Consider the following 26,484-nt stretch of genomic DNA (forward strand, 5'->3'; position numbering starts at 1 on the left):
AAAGGGCAGGTCTACTCAGGACTTGCTCAATAGTATGCAAAGGTAGTATAGAGGTCATAGTAAATGTCCCAGGGGATATTTTGCTTAGTACCAACCTATTTTGCTCATTCAACTTCTAGAATGGTCTTTCAGGGAGCAATAGAAGAAAGCTAGTTCCACTTTCCTCATTATCTCTTCTAATTCCTTCCAAACATCAGGTACCAGCATTATATTTAAAATGTTGGTACAAGAAATAAACTACTGACCCTAACATGGGAGTTCTAAATCTGAGTTAATCTCATATTAACGCTGTAGTTTTTCTTCTACTTAGATGGTCCTAAAAAAAAAAATCTTATTTGTAACAATAGAAATAAGCAGTTAACATTATGTAGTAATTAATATGTGCTAAACACTTTACAATTTTCATCTCATTTGATCCTCTCAATAGCACTGGGATGTTATTATCTGTAATTTTTAAGATGAGGAAACTGGGACAAATGCAGGATAAATGACTTGTTCAGGGTCACACATTTGTAAATGAATTCTTTGGGATTTTTCAGGGAAAACATGACATTTGGGTTTTTTGCAATCTAAAGTAACACATTTTATGATCGTTTTAGTTAAGTCCACCATTTACTACTTTTAATTTAAGAAATAAATAGCATGTTCTATTTCTTTGGAAAAACTAATTTTTTACATGAGATAAAAAGGAAAAAATTTCCATAAATAAGTTTAAATATGCAATTTAATCTTAAGTGTACCATAAATCATAAAAACTTTTGAAGACTAGGGTCTTCATATATGTACACCATTTTATACTGTTCATTCATTTCAGTTATGACTGATTTCTTCATTACTCCATTTTGTTTTCTTGCAAAGATACTGAAGTGATTTGCCATTTCCTTTTCTAGAGCATTTTAGAAATGGAACTGAGGCAAACAGAATTGTGTGACTTGAGGACAAATTTGAATTCACATCTTCCTGACTCCAGGTCCAGCACTCCATCTACTGTGCCACTTTGTTGACTACACCAACTATAATAATGGATTTTATATATATTACTTTAAATTAGTTTATTAGTTTAAAACAAGTATCTTATTTTGGTGTCAGGTCAAAAGGAAACTAGGAGCAAGGAATGCTGGTAATGTGGAAAATTATATAATTAGAAATAAAAAGATATGATAAACGGTACCTTGAAAGCAAACACTCCCTCACATCTTGCTTTGAGGAAGAGTTCCTTTTCCAACATTTTTTGTATTTCTAATGGTGGAATCTTCGGGAGAAGGTTCAGAGTAGAAGAGACCTGACAAACTATTGAACTGGGAGTTGAGGTAAGGAAATTGCATTATTGAATTAAGTCAAAAGTTGGCAATTCTCTTCTTACCACAAAAAGTTCTAGTAAACTAAGAGGAGGGTGTGGACCAGAGAGGGGAAATATGCCACAAAGACAATTGCCTTGAAAATGATGAAGTAAGGCTTCAAGATCTACACATAATTCCTGACATTCAAGTGGGGGGCCTTTGCTCTAGGGTTCAAGTCGACATTCTCCCAGATACTTCTGATTTTATAAACAGATATAAGATGAGAGTATGCAACAGATCTTAGAAAAGGTGGTGTGCAGGCCAGGGGATTTAAGAGGATTCCCATGGAATTGTATTGGAATATTGTGTAACAATATTCCAAAACATCAGTTTATCTATTATGCATTTCTAATAATTCAACTAATTTGTCAGCCTTCAAGATCTGAGTATGTTCTATCCAACTATAAGGATGATCCAACATTTTCCCTTAAAGGTCTCTTTAGTAGCAGGAGATTGAGGAGATCTTCATCTATGCCTCTGACTTAAAAATAATTTTTCATGCATAGCACCCCAAGAAAAATGAAAATAGTATTCTTGATCTAGGCTAAGCAGATAATTGGGAGGACCAGATGAAACCCTAAAGTAGTTGGACCTAGCTTTCTTCCAACTGTTTTACAGCAGAGGAAATCAATTATTATTATTATTATTATTAAAGAATATTAATAACACATATTTATGAAGTATCAAAGCACATGTGTACTACCTACCTCCCACTACCCAAGAGGTAGATGGTAAATATGTTAAGAATTTTACATGATAATTTTGTTGTATACCTGGAGGAAATAACAAATCGTACTTGGTAGATTTGCAGGCTCATGTGCAATCTTATTCATTGTTCTGTGTTATGGAAATACTTGTTTTACAAATTGAGAATATATAGATATAGATATTATAAAAACAAGTGATGAGTAAAGCATCATATTGAGTGCCTGGACAGCATAAGTACTTAATAAATGTTTATTGAGTTGATTTGAATTGTTGGAACAATTGTTGGATACCAAGTTTAGCTAAAATGGAATTCTTGCCCTCATGGTGATTTAATCCTAGTAGGGGAGAAAACACTGATACAGAATTTACATGGTATGTGCATTACAATGTAACCAGATAAAACAAAACAAACCAACAGCAGCAACCACAAAAACAAATGGAGTCAAGTGCATGAGGTCTGAGAGGAGAGTTGCTGCTACCCTGGGGGATCAGGGAAGTCTTTACTCAAGCTTGGCATTAAAAGATGAACAGAAATTCAAGGGGTGAAATTTAAGACACAGGGTGGTCCCTGGTACTAATTTGAGATAGTACAATATGTGTTCTGAGTAAAGAGCAATGAATTCATTATATGTAGCTCATTGTGTGTGTGTGTGTGTGTATGTGTGTGTGTGTGTGTGTGTGTGTGTGTGTGTGTGTGTGTGTGTGTATTATAAGAATGCCTTATGTTATCAAGGGAATTATAACTGACAAGTAAAACTTTGTTCTTTGGTTCAAACTAAAGTGGTCAAATATTTACAGGGCAAGAGCCCTTCATATTCTTATCATATTATTTCAAAAATCAGAGGCAAGCTTTCTAGAATAATACAAATTGGGTCCCATGCCTATATCATGATTTAGTTTCCTCCTTAATGATAATAATGATAATAATAATAATGATGATGATGATGATAATGACATTTATCTCATAGGGTTAATGTCAAAACCATGAGCTAATAAATAAAGTGCTTTGAAAACCTTAAAATGTTATATAAATCATCATCATCATCATCATTATTATTATCATAATCATCACCAATACCACAACTATCTTCATCAATAATAAAATAAAATAAAATCTGTTTATAATAAAATTGACTTTGGAATTCTATGTTGCATTTAAAAGCTATGGAAGTTGTCATCACATAAATAGAGCATAAATTTATTGAGAAAGGGTTGTGGCACATTAGATAGGTAGGAAGCAGACAAATTATTAAGCATCTTTTTTTTAAAACAAAAGATCACAAAAAAATCATTAGTTCAAAAAATATTTTTCTCTAGTGACTATGCATGCCTACAACTATAGATTAAGTTAAATTGAATAACTTGCTATATGGACATGATATTTAAGAGATGTTATTTGAAGGGGAAAAGTGGGCTATTCAATTATCCATACTTTTTACATTTGAAATTTTAATGATAAAGTAGAGGGTTAGAGGGACAAAATACTGAATGAAGAACAGTTTAGATCTTCCCTAGTTTCTCTAATAATTTGAAAGTAAAAGTTAAAAAATAACTTGAAATTTTTTTAAATCTAAAAGTTGATGAAAGCTTTGGAAAATGAGTAAATGTCTTATAATCAGATTCAAAGATCATGCTTCTAACCTTGAAATTTGACCTATTCAGGGGTTAGAAATGTCTAAAAAAAATGGCCTCTATTCTAACCTCTCTTTATAGTGTTCAGAGGAAAGGGATGGTAATAATTGCATTCACTCTGGGTATGGGGTAGAGGAGAAACTCTGGATGTCATCTCCATTAGGAAGTCTTTCCTCATTCCACACTTTTCATATTGTTCCTCAAAGTTACTCTGTATCTCTTTCTACATACTTAGAATTCTCTATATACTCTACTCTTCTAAGTAAATTATTATCTCTTTGAGGACAGTGTTATTTTATCTATGCATTCCCATGGTGTAATACAGAGTTTTGAATATAGAAACTTAATATTTATAATTAAATTGAACATGATATTTTGTTTTGTTTTTGTAAGGCAATGGGGTTAAGTGACTTGACCAAGGTAACATAGTTAAGTAAAAGTATTAAGTTTCTGAGGCTGGATTTGAACCAGGGCGGTTCTGTAGTCATTGTGCTGACTAGCCTCCCCTTGAACATGATTTTTAACCACATAGATACAATTATCTGAATCCTGACGATTAATCTTTATTTGAGTTTAAAAAAACCTTATATTCAATATACTACGAAATATTAATATTTTAGTAGAAGCTCAGAATTTTTTATTTTTTTTAAAATATCACCTTGCTTAATTATTATGCTGATGCTCTTTGTTTATATTGCCTAACTTCAAAACACCTTACAGCTCAGTCATATCTCAGTGAAAAGTATAGTATTCTGTTAGCTATTAACAAAAATTAGTTGTGTATATTAACTAAAATTAAAGTTGACTTTTAAAATGAAAAACAGGAAGAAAGGAAGGAAGGAAGGAAGGAAGGAAGGAAGGAAGGAAGGAAGGAAGGAAGGAAGGGATGGAGGGAGGGGAGGAGGGGAAAAAGAGAGAAAGATAAAACATAAATGACAAGGGCTTTTGTTGAATCTAGAAAACTGAATAAATGGTTAGAGCTTTGCAACAAATCTTGAATCTGATAGGGTTAGTTTGGTCCAGTGTAATTTCTATTGCCTGCTGAGACCACACCAGGCACAATATGGCCATTTTAGTCAACTCACTAAAAAGAAAGATGTTAGGGTTTGAACAGAGCCAAATAAGCTGTCAACATTCCAAATATAAATTACAATAATAACCACATGTAGGAGGCAGTTCAGGGAAAAAACAACTGAAGTGTCTAAGAGGCTAAAGGAGTTGATTGATGAGGTAAGATTTAGAGAATGAAAAATAAGTAATGTGGCCAAAGAACACCAAAGAGAGCAATAGGAAAACTGAGCCCATTTTTTTTAATGGTACAGAATAGCATTAAAAAAATGGAAATATTTAGATAATTCAAAAGGGTTAAGATCTTACACAGAAAGGTATATCTGTCACATGCCTCTAATCTGTTAGTTTAGTAACCCTTAAAAAAAAAGAAATAAAGTCAGCATGGCATGACTTGTTATTGATGAAGTCACACCAGCTTTTTGTGTAATCAATTCTTTCTTTTTCTAGTTTTTTTCAATTAACCAGCTCTTTAATCATACATTCCAGAATTTCCTCATGTTTGAAATAAAGAGTTCTAGACTATAATTTGGAAATTTTGCTCTCTTTGCTTTTTAAATAATTGGGACATTTTATCCTGCTCTAGTTTTATACTACTTTTCTTATGTTCCACAAAATTTCAAATATCATTGACAGTGCATCAATGATCACATTCACCAATTGCTTTCCCTCCAAACTCTCCCCTCTTTTGAACTTACCTTGAAGTCACTACCTCCATTTTTTCCAGTCACTCAGTTTCTCAACCTTGGTGTCATCCTTTAATCTTCACTCAAGACTCATCCTACAAATGCCGTCACTTCTATCTTCACAGCATTTCTTGTATATATATTGCCATCCCTCCATTCACCTGGCCATCATTAGTTCTTCACCACCGCTTATATGGACTATCATATTAGGTTTCTAATTGGCCTCCCAGCTTCTGATCTCTCTTCATTTCAATACATTCTTCAATCAGCTGCCAAAGTGATTTTCCAAAGTGTAATTCTCACCAATTAATCTTCCTGCTCAATAAACTCCTGTGGTTCCCTATTACTTCTATAATCTACAAAAGTCAAGCTGTCTGTTTGGCATCCACAGTTCTTTACAATATACCCTCTTCCTATCTTTTTTAATTCTTTAATAATTGTTCCATTCCATATTCTGACCAATTTTTTTATACCTTAAACATAACACTATCTCCTCCCCATGTCTACATGTGACAGAGGACTGGTCCATAAAAACAGGTATTCTGAATATAGATATAATTCCCCATACATAAGAATCTGAGAAACTTACTTCTAGGATAATTGTAATGATATGTAATAGAATTACTTTAGAAAGATTTGAGCATTTGTAGGCATGATACTATTGATTTTGATCTGCTAACCATGTAATATACAGCAGTCTCTTTAACTGAAGTTATGGAACTGAAAAAAGGGGAGATGAAGGATCCCTCAAAAGGGTTTAATCACTTTAAACTTTCCTTGTTAGGATCCCTTCTTTTGATTTGACTCTGTTAAGAGAACAATGAGAAACACAAGCAAGTGACCCCCACAATTATATGTCCTAGCTAAGGTTAGACCCTATGAATTTCAAAAGATTAGGAGAGGGAGCCATCTGGATTTGCAGTAGTGTGGGAGTCTAGGAATTGAGCTCATGCACACAAATACCCATTGACATATCTGCATTCCATTGGGACTCAGGCAAGGTATAGTTGACATGAGGTCTTATCTATCAATAAATATCAAGGTCTTATCTATCTCTGTTGGATATTAACTTGGTTGGATCAATGGATATATAGAGATATCATTGAGTCTGAACCTACACTCTCTCCAGAGATCAACTTAATCCAGCAGAGATTGTGTCCCTGAACTAACATAGGACATGTTTGTCCCATTGTTCTCCCTATAGGCTTCAAAGTAAACATTGCTTTTGAAAAGGAAATTCGTGTTAATTATTTAAATGGAAGTGGGACAATGATCAATTTGGGTTAGCAGTGAAGGGACCCTCTTGGAATGTTGGATCAAACTGAAGGCATCCAAGAAACTCCCATCCCTTAGAAGTATCCCTCAAAATATGAGGGGGGGGGGGGAGATTTAGGCAGCCTTTCTCTGGGAGAACAAAGCCTAAGAGATATTAGCTATATGATGCACTGGCTGTCCCTTATTTGTGGATGCTTACTTTTCTTATCTTTAATTCCTGATTTTCTTGACTTCCTTTGGGAATCAGCTTAAAATGTCTGTTCTGCAGTTAGCCTTCCTGGTTTAGATAACCACTTATGCTGTCTTCTATAAAGTTACCTTCCTTACAGTCCTCATGGATCTATTCTAATTCCATTTTTGTACATGTTGTCTCTCCCATTTGAATTTACAATCTTTATGAGCAAGGGCTGTTTTAAGTTGCTTTTATTGTTATTGTTGTTTTGTTTTGGCTTAATGTCTGCTATTCTTGCCTTTTTTTATCCCCACTGATGCTTAATAAAGGAAAATTAATTTAAGATTCAATTTATATGGGACAGGTCATTTGGCCCCATCAAAATCATCTAAGGCAGTCTCTAACTCAATCATCCACTAGGAAACCAGTTCACGCCAGAGATTTTTACATTTAGCTTGATGTTCATCTTCATCTCATCTTTACTTAATACAGCTACCCCACAGACTCGATCTGCAGAGATCATCACCTACTTAATCCACTAGACAAGCCACTGCCTTGGAACTGAATTGTCCTGTTCAAGTACATATGAATTCACTCTACCCATTAGATGCCCCCTGACCATGTTTCAAATCCCTCTCAATCATGTGTCAGATAACTCGTTAGCACAGACCAACACTTCTGAAGAATAGTTAATATTTCTACTGGAAAAGGTGAGACAAACTTCTGGGACACCTCAAACTATAACTCCCTCCTCTGAACACTTAAGAGGTGACTAGCCCCTCCCATTTAGAACACAAACATTATACAGGTAAGGCTTACCTCATTTTTATATTTCTATTCTAAGTCCTTAACTCAATCCTTAGCACATACCTGGCAATTAAAAACACTCTTCTTCTCTTCCTAATAATTATGAGACTGGAAGAATATCTATAATATAAAAATGCCATGTCTTTAAGGAAACAAGAAAACCAAAGTAATTCAGGAAACACAACCTATAGGGCAGCTAGGTTAGAGTCAGGTGGAACTGAGTTGAAATCTAGTCCCAGACACTAGCTCTGTGATCCTCGGAAAGTCCATTTAACCTTGATTGCCTTAAAAAAAGAAAGAAATTGCATGCAGGAAGAAGGACTATGTAGGTCTGACATTTTTTTCTAATAAAATGATACCATACACCCATATATATGCATACACAAACTAGAATGCAAATATACTATTTTAATGATCAATAACTATAAGAAGTCATCACTATATGTAGCAGTATGCCCCAAAAGTCTTAGTGTAGTTTTAATCTATTTAACCTTGAAAAGGTTAACAGTTATAAGATCAAATGTCTGACTGTGTGTGGCTAAGGTGGAATGAAAGCATCAATTCTTCAAGATGCAGAGTCTGATGAACTGATAAGGAAAGGTATTAAAAAGCAATATCAACATGAAATCTGAGGTTCCTGAGTAAAATGACAGGGTTTGGAGTAGAAGGGAAGATGGTGAAGCAGATACTGCACTTCTTGAGAAAAGAGGGAAAATTAACTCATCAAAAGCACCTAAGGTGCTTTCCTACCCTGCCATCCACTCAGAAATTAGATGCTACATGGAGGTCAGTCAATAGATTAGTCACCAGAATCTGGTTAATATGCCAAATTGGAATGAATGCTTGTTTGCATCTATCCATGAAAACAAAAATTCAACTCATGAATCTCTTTGCAAGACAGTGAGTCAATTGGGGCAGGAAGTGATTTAAATAAATGAGAGAAGACATTTGCACCAAAGGAAATGGCAAGCTTGTCAAACTCCCTGTCATTGCTAAATGTTAGCCATATGTAGAGTTCTTTTCAATACTTCCAACTTTGAAAGAAAACACTCTTAAAAGGCCAAGTATTTTTTTTAGCTTAAAGTATGTTTTTGATGTAATTCTCCTGACTGCCATTTATTAATCAGTCACTAATGCTTCTTATAATTAATCTCTCTATAAACTCATGGCTTAATTCATGAAAAGTTAGCTGCATTACATGAGACAGTTTGACAAATATTTCATATATGGTTCCCCCCTTGCCCTCTTAGCACCAGAAACTCTATTTTCTTAGCTGTTGTATTTCTTAAAGCATACTCTTTGAGTTAACTACAAAGTAATCAGTCAAATTAGAGAGTTCTGCTAAAATGACTTATTATTCCCTCATAGCCAATCAGCTGCCTTTACCTTATCCTCAATTAGTTGACTGAGTTTAAGATTTTTCAAAATAATGACTTTGGCATTTATATGTGACTGGCCATACAGCTGTACATTATATACATATATATATATATACATATATACATTATTTTCTTTTAGGTATGTGCTTCTGAAAACTAACACTGTACATGACAAAAAGCTTGACTTTCAGGTAAGACATCAGATATGCCCTCTGGCAGTGATGAGAGGTGAAACACAACACTATTTTACTGCATTACCATATTCTCTATTCCATTGTAAACTAATCCTCACTACTAGAAAGAAAGATGTAGGAGAAAACTGCATTCCCTCTAAGCACAGTTCATTCTTTTGCATTTCAAGGACTCTTAGAACATGAATTTGAATTCTCACCAAGGTGAGGTGGCATAATAGATCAATGATTCTCCAGCAACTGTATTAAAGATTCCCTTAGATTAAGGCTTCTGAAATACATATATATATATATATCTATATCTATATATATATATATATCTATATATATATCTATATCTATATCTATATATATATATAGAGAGAGAGAGAGAGAGAGAGAGAGAGAGAGAGAGAGAGAGAGAGAGAGAGAGAGAGAGAGAGAGAGAGAGAGAGAGAGAGAGAGAGAGAGAGAGAGAGAGAGAGACTGGAAGATTCTCTGTGATATAAAAATGCCATGTCTTTAAAGGAACCATGAAAACCAAACTAATATGTGTATACACACACACACACACACACACACACACACACACACACACACACATGCATTTACTGAGGAATGAAGATATACCATATTTAACAAGAGCAGGAAAAGCAGTTGTCAAAATAAAGGGGAGAAAAAGTAGCAGGAAAAAGAATAAGATGCAAATAGTGAAACAGGAGATGAAAACAAATGATTATGGTTTTAATATATTTTAGGAACAACTGGTCTCCAGAATTTTTCATAAGAATGTTTCCTACTTGTGCAACATATGATCTTCATTGAGTCATGAGGCAATTCTTTTCCCCCGAAAGTTTCCCACATTGCATAATGTTTGCTGACGTATGAATGTACAAGCTTTTTAAATCAATACATATTCAAACATGACTAAACACCCACTAGAAAGCTCTGCTGACTTGACAGGGTTACAAATAAGGAGACTTCTTAACTCACTCTATGCTTGAGAGGAAAGGCAAAGGAATTTGAGTGATGGTTTCTGACCAGGAGGATAAAGTAAGAGAAGGCATTTTGACATTTCTGATAGACCTTAAATTATGTGAAAGATATACATAGAGAGGAAGTATATGAGGAAGAATATTCCATGTAATATTTGAATAAAAATACAGACAAAGGATAGAGCGGATCAAGTGCATTGAATAGCAATCATATCATCTTTAAATTTATTAAAACTTAATATGGGGGCAGCTAGGTGGCATAGTGGATAAAGCACTGGCCTAGGAGTCAGAAGTACTTGGGTTCAAATCCGGTCTCAGACACTTAATAATTACCCAACACTTAAATTACCTAGCTGTGTGGCCTTGGGCAAGCCACTTAACCCCATTTGTCTTGCAAAAAAAAAACCAAACCTTAATATGACATTTTTCAATTTATTTTTAAGCCTATATCACCTTTTGGGATAATGAATTTCCCCATTTTCTATCATATATATATGAAGGGGAATTACTTTTTATATGTTCCAAATTAATGGGGTTTTTCCAAAATTCAAGGTTTTATTGTTGTCACCTTAACAATCACCTTTCTAGTCTGTTCCCATAATCTACTTGATCATGTAAATTTTACTTCTCTGGACATTCTTCAGCACTAATCCTGCTTAGAGACATACCAACAACCCTGCATGTGGACTATAACACTTGCTCATTCTGATAATGTAGGTAGGGTGTAGAGTGATAAAAAGATAATCCTGCAATCACAAAGACATGAGTTCGAATCCATCCTCACATATTTACTAGTTATATTATCCTGAGTAAATTACTTAATCTCTGTCTGCCTCAGTTTCCTAATATATAAACTAGATGGGGATAATAACAGCCTATTCCTTTCAGATTACTATGAGGAGCAAAGGAGAAATTTATAAAATGCTTAAAGCACTATATATATATATATATATATATATATATATATATATATATACATAAATATATATATTTACAAGAAGAAAAACTTGTTTTTCAGAATTATGGTGTTTTTACTGATGGGTATGTTCAAATCAGACTGAGTGCTCTTTTCAATCATTTGTCAGGGAAAAGATGAAAGGAAAGTATGGATGATGAAGAATTGCAGAATAGAATTAAGTAACAAAGGGAAGAAGATGGATCCAGGGATGCTGGGTAAGTAGCATAAGGGAAAGTATCACTAAAATGTAACAGATATTCTCTCAGTCATCTGATCTTTGCAAGTCAAATTTAGATGGAACCATTTTTTTCCTTGAATATTTTCACTTTTCTATCCAAACTGCTAAGCAGTAAAGACAAGTAAAAATGTTTTAAACAATATCATTGCCTAGATGAGTTGCCAATCAGCACCTCCAGATCATTAATGTTAATAAAATTGGTTTTAATATAATTCTGTATGATTTGCCAGTTTAGTTAACCAGTGTTAGAAAGAAAAGGAAGACTGGAACCAATCAATAAATATTTATTGATCTCTTATTCTATGCAAGCACATAGGAATAAAATGAGAAAAATGAGATAGTTCATTCCTTCCAGCAGTGTACATTCAGTCAGTAGAAAGATAAATATGTAAGTATCTATCAAATATCTACATATCACTAAAAATTTGTAGAAGAATAGCAACAATAAAAAGATTAGGAGAAAAGTTGACATTATGAAGGATGCTTTGAAGGCAACAAAAGATTTTAAGAAGTCAAGGTGAGGGTGGTATGCATTCCAGGAATGGGGACAATGTATACAAAGGCAGAAAAATTGAAAATAGAGTGTAATCTGCAAAAAACAAGAAAAAATTTCATTTTGGTTGAACCATAAAGTATATGAAGAGAGCACTGAATAACAATGTTGAAAAAGTGGGCTTGAGTTAAGTTGTGAAAAACCTTTAGGGGTGGCTAGGTGGCGTAGTGGATAGAGCATAGGCCCTGGAGTCAGGAGTACCTAAGTTCAAATTCTCCCTCAGACACTTAATAATTACCTAGCTGTGTGGCCTTGGGAAAGTCACTTAACCCCATTTGCCTTGCAAAAAAAAAAAGAAAAAAGAAAAACCTTTAAAAGACAAGGAAGGGGGGTGGCTAGGTGGTGCAGTGGATAAAGCACTGGCCCTGGAGTCAAGAGTGCCTGGGTTCAAATCTGGTCTCAGACACTTAATAATTACCTAGCTGTGTGGCCTTGGGCAAGCCACTTAACCCCCTTTGCCTTGCAAAAAAAAACCTAAAAAAAAGAAAGACAAGTAAGAGAGTTCATATTTCATTGATTCTAGCAGAAATATAGAGTCTATATAATGCATTGAGTACTCTTATGATTCAGTGACTTTGGTGGCTATATGGAGTTTAGATGGGGAAAGAGGAAAGAGTGAGGCCAGGAGAACCAAGTACACAAGTTCCCAAATGAGTTCTCCCAGGTGAGAAATGATGGGGGAGAGGGAGGTCTAAACAGCAGTTTGAGCAGGAAAAAAGGTAATGGATAAGAAAGATCCTATGTATCAGAAGAAATGGCACAATTTGGCAATTGGCTATATGTAAATAGTCAAGAGAGTCATTTGGACAGAGATGTTCATTAAATCCTTGAGACAAGATAAGATGATCAAGGGTTTAGAGAAGATAAGAAATGTCAGTGCTAAACCCTGGAGCACATTTTCATTTAGGGGTATAAGAGAGATGATAATTCAGCAAAGGGAATTAGGAAGGAACAGATTTCTATAACCAAGAACAAGGTCATAAAAGTCTAAAGAGGAGACCATATATACAGGAAAAGAGGAAGGTTAGCAATTTCAAATACTATAGAGGTCAAAAATGATATGGAGCAAAAAAAAAAGCTATCAGTATAGTACTTAAGTCATCATTGGAAACTTTGGAGATAGGTGATTGGTAAGGGTGGAAAACAAATTAAAAAGGATTGTGAAATGAATGACCCTAGAGGAAGTAATAAGAACAAATGACTTTCTTGTAAGAATTTAGTAAAGAAAGAAAAGATATAAAGAGTAATTACTTAAGAAGATCTAGTGAAATTTATTTTTTTCAAGAGGGGGGTGGCTAGGTGGTGCAGTGGATAGAGCACCGTGTGGCTTCTTTTTCATGAGAAGTTCTCAGCTGTGAATGGGGAAAAGAATGGGAGACTTGAAAAGAGTTTTGGGAAAATGAGATAGGGAATAAATTATGGAGGAATAATAAGATGGATGAAATTCCATGTAGACCATGGAAATCCCCAAGTGTACTAGTATGTTTAAAACTTGATGATTTTTCTCTCCAATCTGTATTCTAAAATTCATTTTTCAACTGAAGAATGATAATTCTGATTTTTCCAAGTGTAAAAAACATGATAATTCTAAGTATCTTCTGGCCAACTAAACTTGTAGAGGTCTAGGCAATTAGATAAATACACTACAAAAATGTTGATTTCATTGTTACTCTTTCATAAGAGGTTAGAGATACACATGCATACATATGTGAATACATATATGTACACATATATTTATTTACTTTAATCTATATTCTCTCTGTTTCAAATAAGGTCTTTTTGTGTAAGTCTGTCTAACCATAAAGTTTAACCAACTAGTTTTCAGGAATAAGCAAAATATATCAACACTAAAAATAATACTTCCTATGATAACCAAAGCAAATATTAAGTTAGACAGAAATGACACACACACATATAATAGTATCATTCAAAAAAAGAGTTTAACTTGAAAGCACATCACTACGAAGCTCAGTTTAGTAGGGATTTGCTTCTGAAAATTCAATGGTATACAAAGTCATATTTTAAATATATACAAAGAGATAGAGGGCAAGACTTAGGTAGAAATTTGACCTCTTTTTGAGGTGTTTCCAAAAATGAATTTTCTTAAATTCCCAAGGGAGAATTTTCTCAAATTCCTATGGGATATCATGTGTTGTTAGAATAGGGAAAGAAAAGTACACACACACACACACACACACACACACACACACACACACACACACACACACACACATTTTTTCATTCAATTAGACATTTTAAAATCAACCATTCAACAGACCTTGATTCATTAGGTCTATGTGAAAACAATCAGATAAGGAAAATTGAAAAGGCTAGTCTAGATTTGGAAACAATACAAAATGACTTTCTAAATTGTATCACTTTTTAAAAGAAATACAGATGAAAAACTTTTCCCCTTCTCTCCCACATGCATATTTTGAAATGTTTATTGTGCAGAAGTCCAAGTGATTTTGTTATATTGAGAAGGCTATTTCAAAAACACTCATGAAGAGTCTCTAGCTTTGAGTTAAGTAGTATTAGAATGAATAGCAGAGTTATCTTTAAATAGCAAAGGTTATGCTTCCTTTGAAGTGCTTTATCTGGTTCCTATGACATTTTATGTTTGATTTAAGAAGCAACTCTAAGTAATATTCTGAGTACTCCTGAAATGCATATACATATATATACCTTTTTTTGTATGATATAGAGTCATGAGCTGGCTTACAGTTCATTACTCCTGTGTCATTTCATTAGGACTGATTTTTCTTTATCTGAAAATACCAAATTAACTCTACATAGATGTTTCACATATATTTTAAACTAAATGTGAAATATTCCCTCAAGCCCAAGAGGCATTTGGAAAGTTGATGATAACTTGTGCAGTTCAAGGACACTCTAAATGAGGTTATTAAAATTCAATACTTTGCATACTCTGATTGGAGAAAAAAAAGTTTGTCCCTGACAACAAGGAACAGAGGATTCAGGAAAGTTAAAAAAACAAAACTTTGCCTGTTATGTTTGAGGGTGACAGCATGCATTATAGCAAAACAATTTTTGTATTCCAGTGTCTGGTGCAGAAATCAGATAAGCACATTTTATGCATTTAGTGAGGGTAGCACTGTCTGTCTCTTTTTGCATCCCAAGGATTTAGTAGTTACTGGCACATAGCAGATGGTTAGTAAATGTTTATTGATTGATTTCATGACCCATATAATTTCATCTTATCAGCAATATCACTCTGAACTTCAAATAGAATCTTCAAATTTTGAGAAGATCACACTAATCATTTGCCTGTACAAGATCATTTTTGCACATTTATGTGACTACTTTACTTGTAGGATGAATGAAAGAAATCAAAGGAACTCCCATCTGTTTAAACAAATAAAATTTTTCCCATTTTTTTCTTCTTTCACTACAAAATAAGTTATATTCTCTTGGATTCTTCTAGTAATGACCCTTTCCTCCCTCATTGTTTGAGAAACTTCACATAAATCTTGAATTCTTTGCAACTTTATTCTTTCATTCTTCCTATTCAACTTCACTTTTAGGTCTTTGTGACTGGGAAACTCTCATTGTTCACATTTGGGTTATTGTAGGAGAGCTCTGCCCTAATCATTACTTATACTCTACACTGGATGTGCAATACCAATCAGTGGGAAACTATAATCATTACACTGTCTAATCACATGGTTCATGTTTGCTTCTGTGAAGTCCCTGGAGGCCATCAGTTTAGAACTGTGAGCAATAAGTTCAGGATGAGTCTTTTAAATACCAAGATTCCATGTTGTGGCTAATATTTTTTCCATAATAAAAGCTCTAATTGAACAAAAGGAAATTGAATCAGAGCATAAAATGTGATTTAATAATGAAAAATTACATAATAATGATAATATTAGCTAAAAAAGGAAAGGATGATCATTTAGGATATCATAATGAAGTACATGTGAAAACTAAAGTCCTATAGATTTAGGTGCTACTAATGATTACAATTGTGCATGCTAAGTTAACAATATTCTGAAATCATGGAAAATATTATTTGGGTCCAGATTAAAATTTCATCTATTTGATGATAATTCTTTTTTTAATCTTATCTCATCAACTCAACTTTAGAGACAGAGAGAGCTTTTGGGGACACTGAAAGATTAATTGTTTTGCCTAAGGCATACAGGCCAAATGTCCCCATGGGCAGTTCTTGATTCCAAATCTTCCTGATTCAAAAATATATGTTGCCTCAAATAAAGGACAAAATAACTATTTGGCATTGTGCATAGAATGCTGCATCTGGAGTTGGGAAGATTCTGACTTCAAATATAGCCTAAAACACTAACTAGATATGTGATCTATATCATCACCTAACCTCTGACTGCCTCAGTTTCCTCAATCAAAATGGGAATAATAATGGCAACTTCCTTCCAGAGTATTTTTGAGAATTAAATGATATTTATATTAATTGATATTAAATGAAATTATAGAGCACATTAAAAACCTTAAAATAGTACATAAAGAGCTTCTTTTTCTCAAAATTATTAAAACTAATTATCATCATCAATCATTATTATTATTATTATTGATTATTTCAAGAAGTAAATTCAATTCTTGTCAAAACTATCTAGACTCACCAAGAGAGCAATGTACACATCAACAGCATTATGAAATAAAAACCTGGATGGAAGCTGCTCCTCTCTGCAGTCCAGAGAGCTAATTATGGACTATATTATCCCCAATCAGAGGAAGAAAAAAAACAGAAAAAAAAAATCAACCTTTCTGAATTTGATGAACACTTTATAAAAATTCTTGTGTATCTTTCCCTTAATCCTAATTCCTCATGCCAAAAAATCACTAATTTGTAAACATCTTTAACAAAATACAGTATGTAAAATGCCAACCTGAATGTTCCCTGCTGAGGGGAGGGGAGTGGGAAGGGAGGGTGAAGGGAAATATGCATATACATATGGATGAAAATAAATAAATTTTAAAAAACTATCTAGACTCAAGTTCATATATTATATCTTTAGCGGGGTTTCAGGGTCTGAGTTGCCATTCTTCTACCTTAGAGTTCTCCCTTCTTATCCTCTCATTTCATGGATAACAATTTGTGAATTTATATTTTTTTCATATACAGATATAGCACAGGTCATCTCTGGTAGGTCTTGTACTTGAATTGTTGGACTATGTTCTCAACCAGTCTTTCCAAGGCTTACACATTTGCATGATATAGGGAAATGGTTGAATATAAAGTGCATAGGAAAACACCATTCATACATCTTTGAATCAAATATATGCTAATTAACATAGGTTAGATTCCAATTTTACAGTAGATTGAAGAAGAAATCAAGGAAACTTAATCTCTCTTGACCTATTTAATTTACTTTGCTAATAACACTACTTCTGAGGAGACAAGAATAAGGTTCCAATCTAGAGAACCAGGTTTCAGCCATATTCCCAAGTCAGCATTTGTAATTTCATAAGACAAGGTTTCCAAATATATACCTCTTTGTACTATATAGTGTATACCACACTAATTGGTTTTGGAATATATATATATATATATATATATATATATATATATACACATACATGCATACATATATATGTATGTATGTATGTATATATATATATATGTATGTATGTATACACACACACAGATACACACCGGAAATATGTGCACACATGCATGTGAAATATGTACACATATGCATACATAAATCTACATGTATATATGTCCAGATATAATGATCTAAAACTTTGATATCTTATATTTAATATATACACATATTATATAATATACTTATTCAAATTCTTCTAGTAAGACTAGAATCAAGGTCATTTTTAACCCAATAGACACATGCACATGCATATACATAAGTACATTAAAAAGACTGTCAAACATATTTAAATAGATTTTAAAAAGCTAAAATGTAGCAGAAGAAATGACTGATCTTAAGAGTTACATAAGATTATTTTTCTTTTTTCCTAAGAAGTCAACATTATGCAAAATATTTCAGTCATGACTAATTTCTACATATAGAACATAAGGTCACATCATGAAATGAAAGTAATCCACACAATTAAAACTAAAGCATGCTTTTTTTTTCACCCTGACCTCCCATGCCTATTACATCCTGTTCCTTGGCCTCCAGGAAAATAAGTTAGGTGGTCTCATGCTCAGTCCCCTGGGTAGAAGAGCCCATCTCAAAACCATCTCCCTTAATTTAGCACAATTGGCAAGCTCTACTCAAGAGAAGCAGAAGAATGGGTTACCATGGAGACTAAGCTACCTCTCACCTCAGAGAGGCTGATTCTTCCAAGTCAGAACAGAGATGCTGCTATATAACATGAGGAACTCACACTGCCACTGGCAGCCCGCTATCTATGTTTCCTAACTACATGGCAGACCATTTCCATGGCAGACCATTTCCAGGGCAGACAATCCCATCAACTAACAACCAATATTAAAGCAAAAGATAATTCCATACAGTTGCTGTTTACTAAAGTATTCTAACTATCCAAACCAAATGCAAAAACTTGAAAATGTTCCACCTCTGCTTAGTGCTTTATTAATGGGGTGATCACCGTGCCTGACCTATTTGCTGAAATTAGCCAGAACTTCAGGAGACCATATGGATTGCCAGATGGTTTGCTATAATTTAATGGCATTATTCTAAGTATGAAGTAAGCGATAAACATAATTTGCATTCTTTTCTGTCCTTACTAGGGTTTTTTATTAGTTACATTTTTATTCATACAGTCGAAGGTGATATCTTGCTACTGAATCACAGATGCCACCTAATTACAGTGAGGGGCTATACCCCTCAAAGCATAGGCCAGGACTCTGCAGATACTCCATCTTGCCCAGTGACCCTGCCACAGTGATTAATAAGTGAAATGCTAAGCCCTAATGAGCATGTCAGATCTTGGATGTTCTTCAGGTTAACTTAATTAGCATTATGATGAAGAGAGGGCTTCAGTTACTTGTTAGATAGACTCATTACCGTTCATAGAACTCTATGCCTTCTCACCTTGTTGGCTTTATCTTTATTTGAACCTCAGAGTATGAAAGTTTAGCTATCAATGGAAGTCTTTCAGACCATAAGAGAATACAAGCAATAAAAATGTGCTTCATTCATAGTGGTTGTTCATCTTTATCCTGTATCAGTAAAGCTATCTGAAAATCCAATATGGTAGAACATCAGAATATAATAGCTTCATTGGGAACAATAGAACTGCTCTGAAATTTTAGAGTTTAATCAGTTATTGTAATTAAAATATTAAATTTCAGTATCTCAGTAGTCAATACCTAGTACCTTACTTGAGCAAATCATAAAGTAGAAAACTGTTCTTTATTTAATAGTCCACTTGATACTTATCTGATGATATCCCAAGGTTAGAGACCATTGTTCAGTGATAGAAGAACTCAATGCAATAGAATCAGTTCTATCTCTGGTAAACTTCATATCTCAAATTACAAATATTCTGTCACTCACTAATTTTGATCTCCAAATTCTGATAACAGGTCAACACATTAAAATATTCACTGGCTTCCCTGTACTGACAGGGAACAAATCAGATATCATTGTGATTCAAGGGATATATCTAAAATTTCATGGACATCACTGTGTGTGATGGTTAATATCTTGCTACAGAAGACTTTAACCATTTATTTCACTAAAAGTTTTTGAGTAATTATAAAAAAGGGGAAATTGTACTAACTTCAATTTTGAAAATTCCAATATGAAGTACTCTGATTTAAAAAAAACTGATGTCAAAGACTATGAAAATCAAAACTAGTATATGATTAATTATGCAACCATATCTAGTATGGTCAGTATTTTGAGATGTAGAATTAAGTTTTATATTCGTTTGGGTATGGCATATTCAGTCTAGTCTATCTCATGGTATGCATTATGAAAGAAAATTAACATTTCCTTATGCTATTGAGAGAAATGATGATTAATGACCAATGATTTGAGGATATCTAGAGTTCTTCCATTTTTCCAAAGTCCTGATTTTTGAAAAATTCAGTCTTTTGAAGGACATTGCTGATAATGAGTTTGCACTTTCTAGTTAAAATTTCATTCAAATGGAGTAGCCAGGATTGAATGGGCCATACATTCTTTGAATAGCTTGTACAAGGCTGGGGATGGTAAGGGTATAGACTTAAGTCTCTCTGTACAAAGGTTGCATTATGTCACTCTTAATCCCTTACTGAATACCTATCTTTGAAATGGTATATAAATTATAAGAAGTTGCCACACTTATCAAATGACCATCCTTTTATGAATAACATGCTGACCTTACAAATATTACATTACCCAGAAACTTTGAGAAATATTTTGAAACCTTTTAGTAGCTGTGTGATCCTGTGCAAGTCACTTCACTCTCTTAAAATCAAATTTCCACATCTGTAAAATGAGCTAGAAGAAATTGGCAAATACTATCTTTACCATAAAAACCCCAAATGGGGTGATAAAGAGTAAGACATGACTGAAACATCTGAAGAAAAACAGCAAAAAGTTATCCCTTTATGGCTTTATGTGAAGGATGGTGGTAATATTTTCATCTATTTAATACCTGTCTTCTAGAGTCCTTTAAGATTTGTGAAGAACTTTACATGCAAAACCCACCAACAAGAATTTAATGAGCATACACTATGTGCCAAACAGTATTAAATGCCACCTAGCTGCCATCCTATGAGGTTAATATCCATCTTTTTCATACTTATCTTATAGGTACCTATTACTTAAATAGCAATAGAATGTGAACTTCTTTATAGCAGGGAATGTGGTTTAGTTTTACCAAGTTCACATAAGTGTAAAGGGTCTGAGTTCAAATCTATATTCAGGTCCTCCTAACTTCAGGGCTACAAGAGCACTCCCTAAGTGCTCATTAAAAAAAAGACTAATGTAATAATTCACTAGTGCTCAGTGTTGTGTCCTTTTGAAAATGCTTAGTGAAATATATAAATAACTACCATCACAGGATGCATTTGTTTTTAGAATAGAAAAATAGTAATATGTTTTAAAGAATCCTATTTTGGAAAAGGAGACCTTATATTATTAGATTTTCAGGGGCAACTAATAACTCAAAATGACAACAATCACAAAAAATAATGGGACCTGGTATTAAGGTTAAGGGCCAATATTCTAATTTCATCATTCATAAAGAATTTTAAATGCATGCTGAGTTGACCATGATCTATGAAGCCCTTTTTTCTTTTTAAATCCACTAAACAACTACTTACTAGGTTAGTTATATTTCGTTAGTACTTTGTTTAAAAATATTAATAATAGGGGCAGCTAGGTGGTGCGGTGGATAGAGCACCAGCCCTGGAGTCAGGAGTACCCGAGTTCAAATCCAGTCTCAGACATTTAATAATTACCTAGCTGTGTGGGCTTGGGCAAGCCACTTAACCCCATTGCCTAGCAAAAAAAAAAAAAAAAAAAAAAAAAAAAACCCAAAAATTCTAATAACATTTTAACAACATTTTGTTGTGCAGACATTCACTCATGTCTGACTTCATGACCCTATGAACCAACTATTCATGGAATTTTCTTGGCAAAGATTCTAAAGTGGTTTGCTATTTCCATCTCCAGTTTTATGAAGACAAGGGTTCACCCAGGTAGAAGTATCTGAGGTCATATTTGAAATCTGATCTGCCTCCAATCCCAGTGCTCTATTCCACTATACTGCCAAGTTGTCCTAATAACAAGTGTTGCTATTGTTCAGTCATTTCAGTCATGTTTGATTTTTCATGACCCCACTGGGGATTTCTTGGCAAAGATACTGGAGCGGTTTGTCATTTTCTTCTCTAGCACATTTTACGTAAGAGGAAAATGAGGCAAAAAAAAAAAAAAAGAAAGAAACTTGGCCTGGATCACACAGCTAGTAAAAGTGTAAAGTCAAATTTGAACTCAGCTCTTCCTAATTCCAGCCTGGTTCTCTATCCTGTGCCACCTAGCTGCCCTAATGCATTTGTTTTAATAGGACACAGAATTACATCAAATTATTTTAAGATAATTAGACATTAAAATAGGGATTCATTTGACAGATTACTATTTGAAAAAGACTATATGTAACAAAGAATCTTACCTCCTCCATACATAACAGCAAGCATAATGGATGATATCCATGCTATCTCACTGTAGCTAGTGTGGAATATCTCCTGAATTTCCTTGAAGAACACTGTGATGGCTTTGGGAAATGCATAGGAAAATCCAATGGAAATAAAAGCGCCAAGGACCACAACCCAGCCCCATCCTCCATCTGGGGGTGGATACTGAGGAGGACCACTTGCTGATGGTGGCATTTTGCTGTCCTTTTTTGGTGATTCAAATAGCTAGAAAACAATATTAAACAATAAAATATCAGAATCAATATCTAAAAATTATTCATCAATTTCTCACAGCTCTTTTATTCTAACAATTAAAAGACAAAAATAGTATTACCTAATAATAACCATAATGTGGTTTAACCTGAATTTTCTGCCTATAGAATATTTTTAAATTTCAGAGTTATAATAAATGGTATGCCACAAGTTTAGTAGAGCATTATAATTTTGCATGTGATAAGCTAATAAAAATTAAATGATTTATTTTACATTAAAAAAGAAATACTTAATAGAAATTAATATCTAAATCAAAATGAAAATTACAAAACTGAGGTTCTCTTGACTGATATATACAGAGTGGGAAGTATTCATTTTAAGTATATTTTACAGGGGCAGAGCCAAGAATGGTGACAAGAGAGGATCTTGTCTTAGGCGCTCTCTCATAAAACTTCTAAACTAAGGACTCTAACTAAATTTTCGAGTGACAGAACCCACAGAGGGATCCAGTGAGGCAGTTCTCCTACTGAAGGTAACCTGGAAAAGAGTAGAAAGGCTCTGCTCCCCGGGGTTGGAGGGGCGGCCCGCCAGAGGGGTGGCCCACCAAAGCAAAAGAACTTCAGCCTCTGGGAGGCAGTTCCAGGGCACTGGGAGCCCCAGCTCACAGCAGCAGGGGAGTTTCCTGATCTATGCCCCAGGGAGCACCGGGCACAAAGTGGGGGAATGGGAACCTCTGCTAGAGCAACCACATGAAACCCAGCCCTCAGGGCACACAGCAAGCAGCTTGGCCATTGCAGCCCAGATCCAGGAAACTGAAGCAGGCAGAGCCCCTAAGCAGGAGCCCCCAGGGCATGAGCCCATTGAATATAGGGAGGGGAATGAAGAAAGAGACTACCAAGCTCTGTCCTCTGCCCTGGAACAGGAGGCTGGGGCTCTGACCACATTCAGATCCTGATCATAGTCTAGGCCCCCCCATAGAACAGAAGGGCCCCCCCACCTCAGCCCCGTAGCAGAGGGGGGGCACATATGGTCATTCACAGAACAGGAGGGAGGACAGAGCCTCACATACTGAGACCCTTGTGGGAGTGTCCCAAAAGCTAAGGAAGTACCCCCAAAACAGACTAAAGCTGGGAAAATGAGCAAGCAGAGGAAAAACAGGAATACCATTGAGAAATATTTTGCCCGTGAGACCAAGAAAGGTCAAAACACTCAGTCTGAAGATTCAGGAAGCACAAGCTCCTGCATCTAAAAACTCCAGGAAAAACAGAAATTGGGCTCAGGCCATGACAGAGCTCAAAAGAGACTTTGAAAATCAAATGAGGGAGTTAGAAGAAAAACTGGGGAAAGAAATGAGAGAGACGCAGGAAAAACATGAAAATGAAGTCAGCAGCTTAGTCAAGGAGAGCCAAAAATAATGCTGAAGAAAATAGCATGCTAAAAAGCAGCTTAGGTCAAATGGATAAAACAGTTCAAAAAGTTATTGAGGAGAAGAATGCTTTAAAAAGCAGAATTGGCCAGATGGAAAAAGAGATAAGAAAACTCTCTGAGGAAAACAAATCCTTCAAATATTCAATGGGGTAAAGGCATCTGGAGTAAGAAGAAGAGAGGGGGGACAGGGGGAAGGGGTGGGGATGTGAATGAAGGAGGAGAGGATGGACCATGAGGGGAGAGTGCTCAGATATAATGCATTTTCCTTTTTACTTCTTCAAGGGGCTGGGATTGGATGGCCAGTCTGGGACCATAGGGCTAGGTGGATGCTGGGCCTAAGGGGTGGTATGGGGTCTTGGGGCCTCTTGGCCCCAGGGCCAGGGATCTGTCTGCTGTGCCACTCAGCTACCCTACAGCAGAGTCAGTGAAAGGAAAGAGAAAATATAGTATATTGTAGTGGAAAAATATGGAAGTAACTTTTGTGATGGACTTATCATAAAGAATGTGATCCAGGGTGGCTAGGTGGTGTAAGTGGATAAAGCACCGCCCTGGAGTCAGGAGTACCTGGGGTCAAATTCCGTCTCAGACACTTAATAATTATCTAGTTGTGTGGCCTTGGGCAAGCCACTTTACCCCATTTGCCTTGTAAAAACCTAAAAAATAAAAATAAAAATAAAAGAATGTGATCCACCCACGACAGAGTTGGTGGTGTTGGAACACAGACTGAAGCACATTTTTTATTATTATTATTATTATTATTATTATTATCATTATTATTATTATGGGGGGGGCAGGGCAAATGGGGCTGGGTGGCCTGCCTGGGGCCCCACAGCAGGATCTTTGGGTGTCTGAGGACAGATTCAGACCCTGGTGCTCCTGGCTAAAGGGCCAGTGCTCTGTCCGCCACCCAGCTGCCCCTACTCTTATTACTATTTATTTTATTTTAGGTCTTTTTTTTTCTTTTTTTGGTTTATGCAGGGCAGTAGGGTTGGGGTGGCTTGCATGTCACACAGCTGGGTGATTGTTGAGTGTATAGGGCCGGATATGGGCTTGGGTGCTCCTGGCTCCAGGGCTGGTGCTCCATCCACTGCACCACCTGGCCATAGCTACAGTTACTACTATTATTTTTTTAATTTTAGTTTTAATTTTTTTTCTCTCCCCTCTACTTTATCACTCAAGTGAGTCTATATTTTTGGGGGGAGGGGTATTTTGTTTACTCTTAAACAAGAATATTTTATTAATGTATAAAAATAAACATTATTTATACAAAATGAGAATAAATATTAAATAAAAAAGAAAAATTTCCAAAACAAAAAAAGGATATTTTACAAATCTAAAAATTATGTTTTTATAAGTTTGGAAAAGGCAACAAAAGTAGCACAAGGTAATACTGATGAATTATAAATTAAACACTTTCTAAAACTAAAATTCTTACCATTTTTATTAAATGAGGATGTTCAATCATTTCAGATCAGATCTTTTACCAAAATTCATATTTTAGAAGTTTATGGCTCCATGAAATCAAGTAAATTTTAATATACTTTCAAATTTAGTCTTAGCTGCTCATTTTATAAATGATGGATAATTTATATATTATAATTAATTTATATATTATAATTAATTTATATGTTATACAGTTCATTAATCTTCATATCATGCAACTGAATTATTGAAATCAAGGGGTAAAATGATTCTGTCTATATGCCTAGAGGTACTCAGCCTCAGTTTTATTTGTAATGTAACTATCTCAAGAAATTCACCACTCTGCTACAAGTGAAACATATAGAACTCAAGATTCTACCAATAGGCGATAATCTGAAATATATTTAGTATTGCAAACATCTTAAAGATTATAAGTACTTTGGAATGATGCCCAAAGGGCAACAAAAATGTGCATACCCTTTGACCCAGCAATACCACTACTGGGTCTATATCCTGAAGAGATGAAGAAAAAGGGTAAAAACATTACTTGTACAAAAATATTTATAGCAGCCCTGTTTGTGGTGGCAAAGAATTGGAAATCAAGTAAATGTCCTTCAATTGGGGAATGGCTTAGCAAACTGTGGTATATGTATGTCATGGAACACTATTGTTCTATTAAAAACCAGGAGGGACAGGATTTCAGGGAAACCTGGAGGGATTTGCATGAACTGATGCTGAGTGAGATGAGCAGAACCAGAAAAACACTGTATACTCTAACAGCAACATGGGAGTGATGATCAACCTTGAAGGACTCACTCATTCCATCAGTGCAACAATCGGGAACAATTCTGGGCTGTCTGCAAAGGAGAGTGCCATCTGTATCCAGATAAGGAGTTTGAACAAAGTTCAAAGACAATTCCCTTTAATTTAGAAAAAAACAGATATCTTATTGTCTGATCTTGTTACCTCTTAGAATTCTTGTCTCTTCTCTAAGGATATGATTTCTCTCTCATCACACCCAATTTGGATCAAGGTACAACATGGAAACAAAGTAAAGACTGACAGATAGCTTTCTGTGGTGGGGTGGGGGAGGGAAGTAAGATTGGGGGGAAAATTGTAAAACTCAAATAATATCTTTAATAAAAATTAATTTAAAAAATTATAAGTACTTCAGTGAGTGTGATTTTAAAAATACACAAATTGAAAATAACAATAGGGGCAGCTAGGTGGCGCAGTGGATAAAGCACCAGCCCTGGAATCAGGAGTACCTGAGTTCAAATCCGGTCTCAGACACTTAATAATTACCTAGCTGTGTGGCCTTGGGCAAACCAC

The 26,484-nt window shown here is 34.8% G+C and overlaps 1 protein-coding gene across 5 annotated transcripts in view; it reads right to left on the reverse strand.

Annotated features, from left to right (window-relative positions):
- Positions 1-26,484, reverse strand: part of SLC16A7 (solute carrier family 16 member 7) — a 277,627-nt gene that overhangs the window by 58,576 nt on the left and 192,567 nt on the right. For all 5 annotated transcript variants that reach the window (XM_074226250.1, XM_074226249.1, XM_074226248.1 and 2 more), the window contains one exon: positions 22,068-22,314. In XM_074226250.1, coding sequence (XP_074082351.1) covers positions 22,068-22,284 — 217 coding nt within the window. In that variant the 5' untranslated portion in view covers positions 22,285-22,314. The remainder of the gene's footprint in view (positions 1-22,067; positions 22,315-26,484) is intronic.

The sequence above is a fragment of the Macrotis lagotis genome, chromosome 2 (genome assembly GCF_037893015.1).
Source record: "Macrotis lagotis isolate mMagLag1 chromosome 2, bilby.v1.9.chrom.fasta, whole genome shotgun sequence".
NCBI classification, from domain to species: domain Eukaryota; kingdom Metazoa; phylum Chordata; class Mammalia; order Peramelemorphia; family Peramelidae; genus Macrotis; species Macrotis lagotis.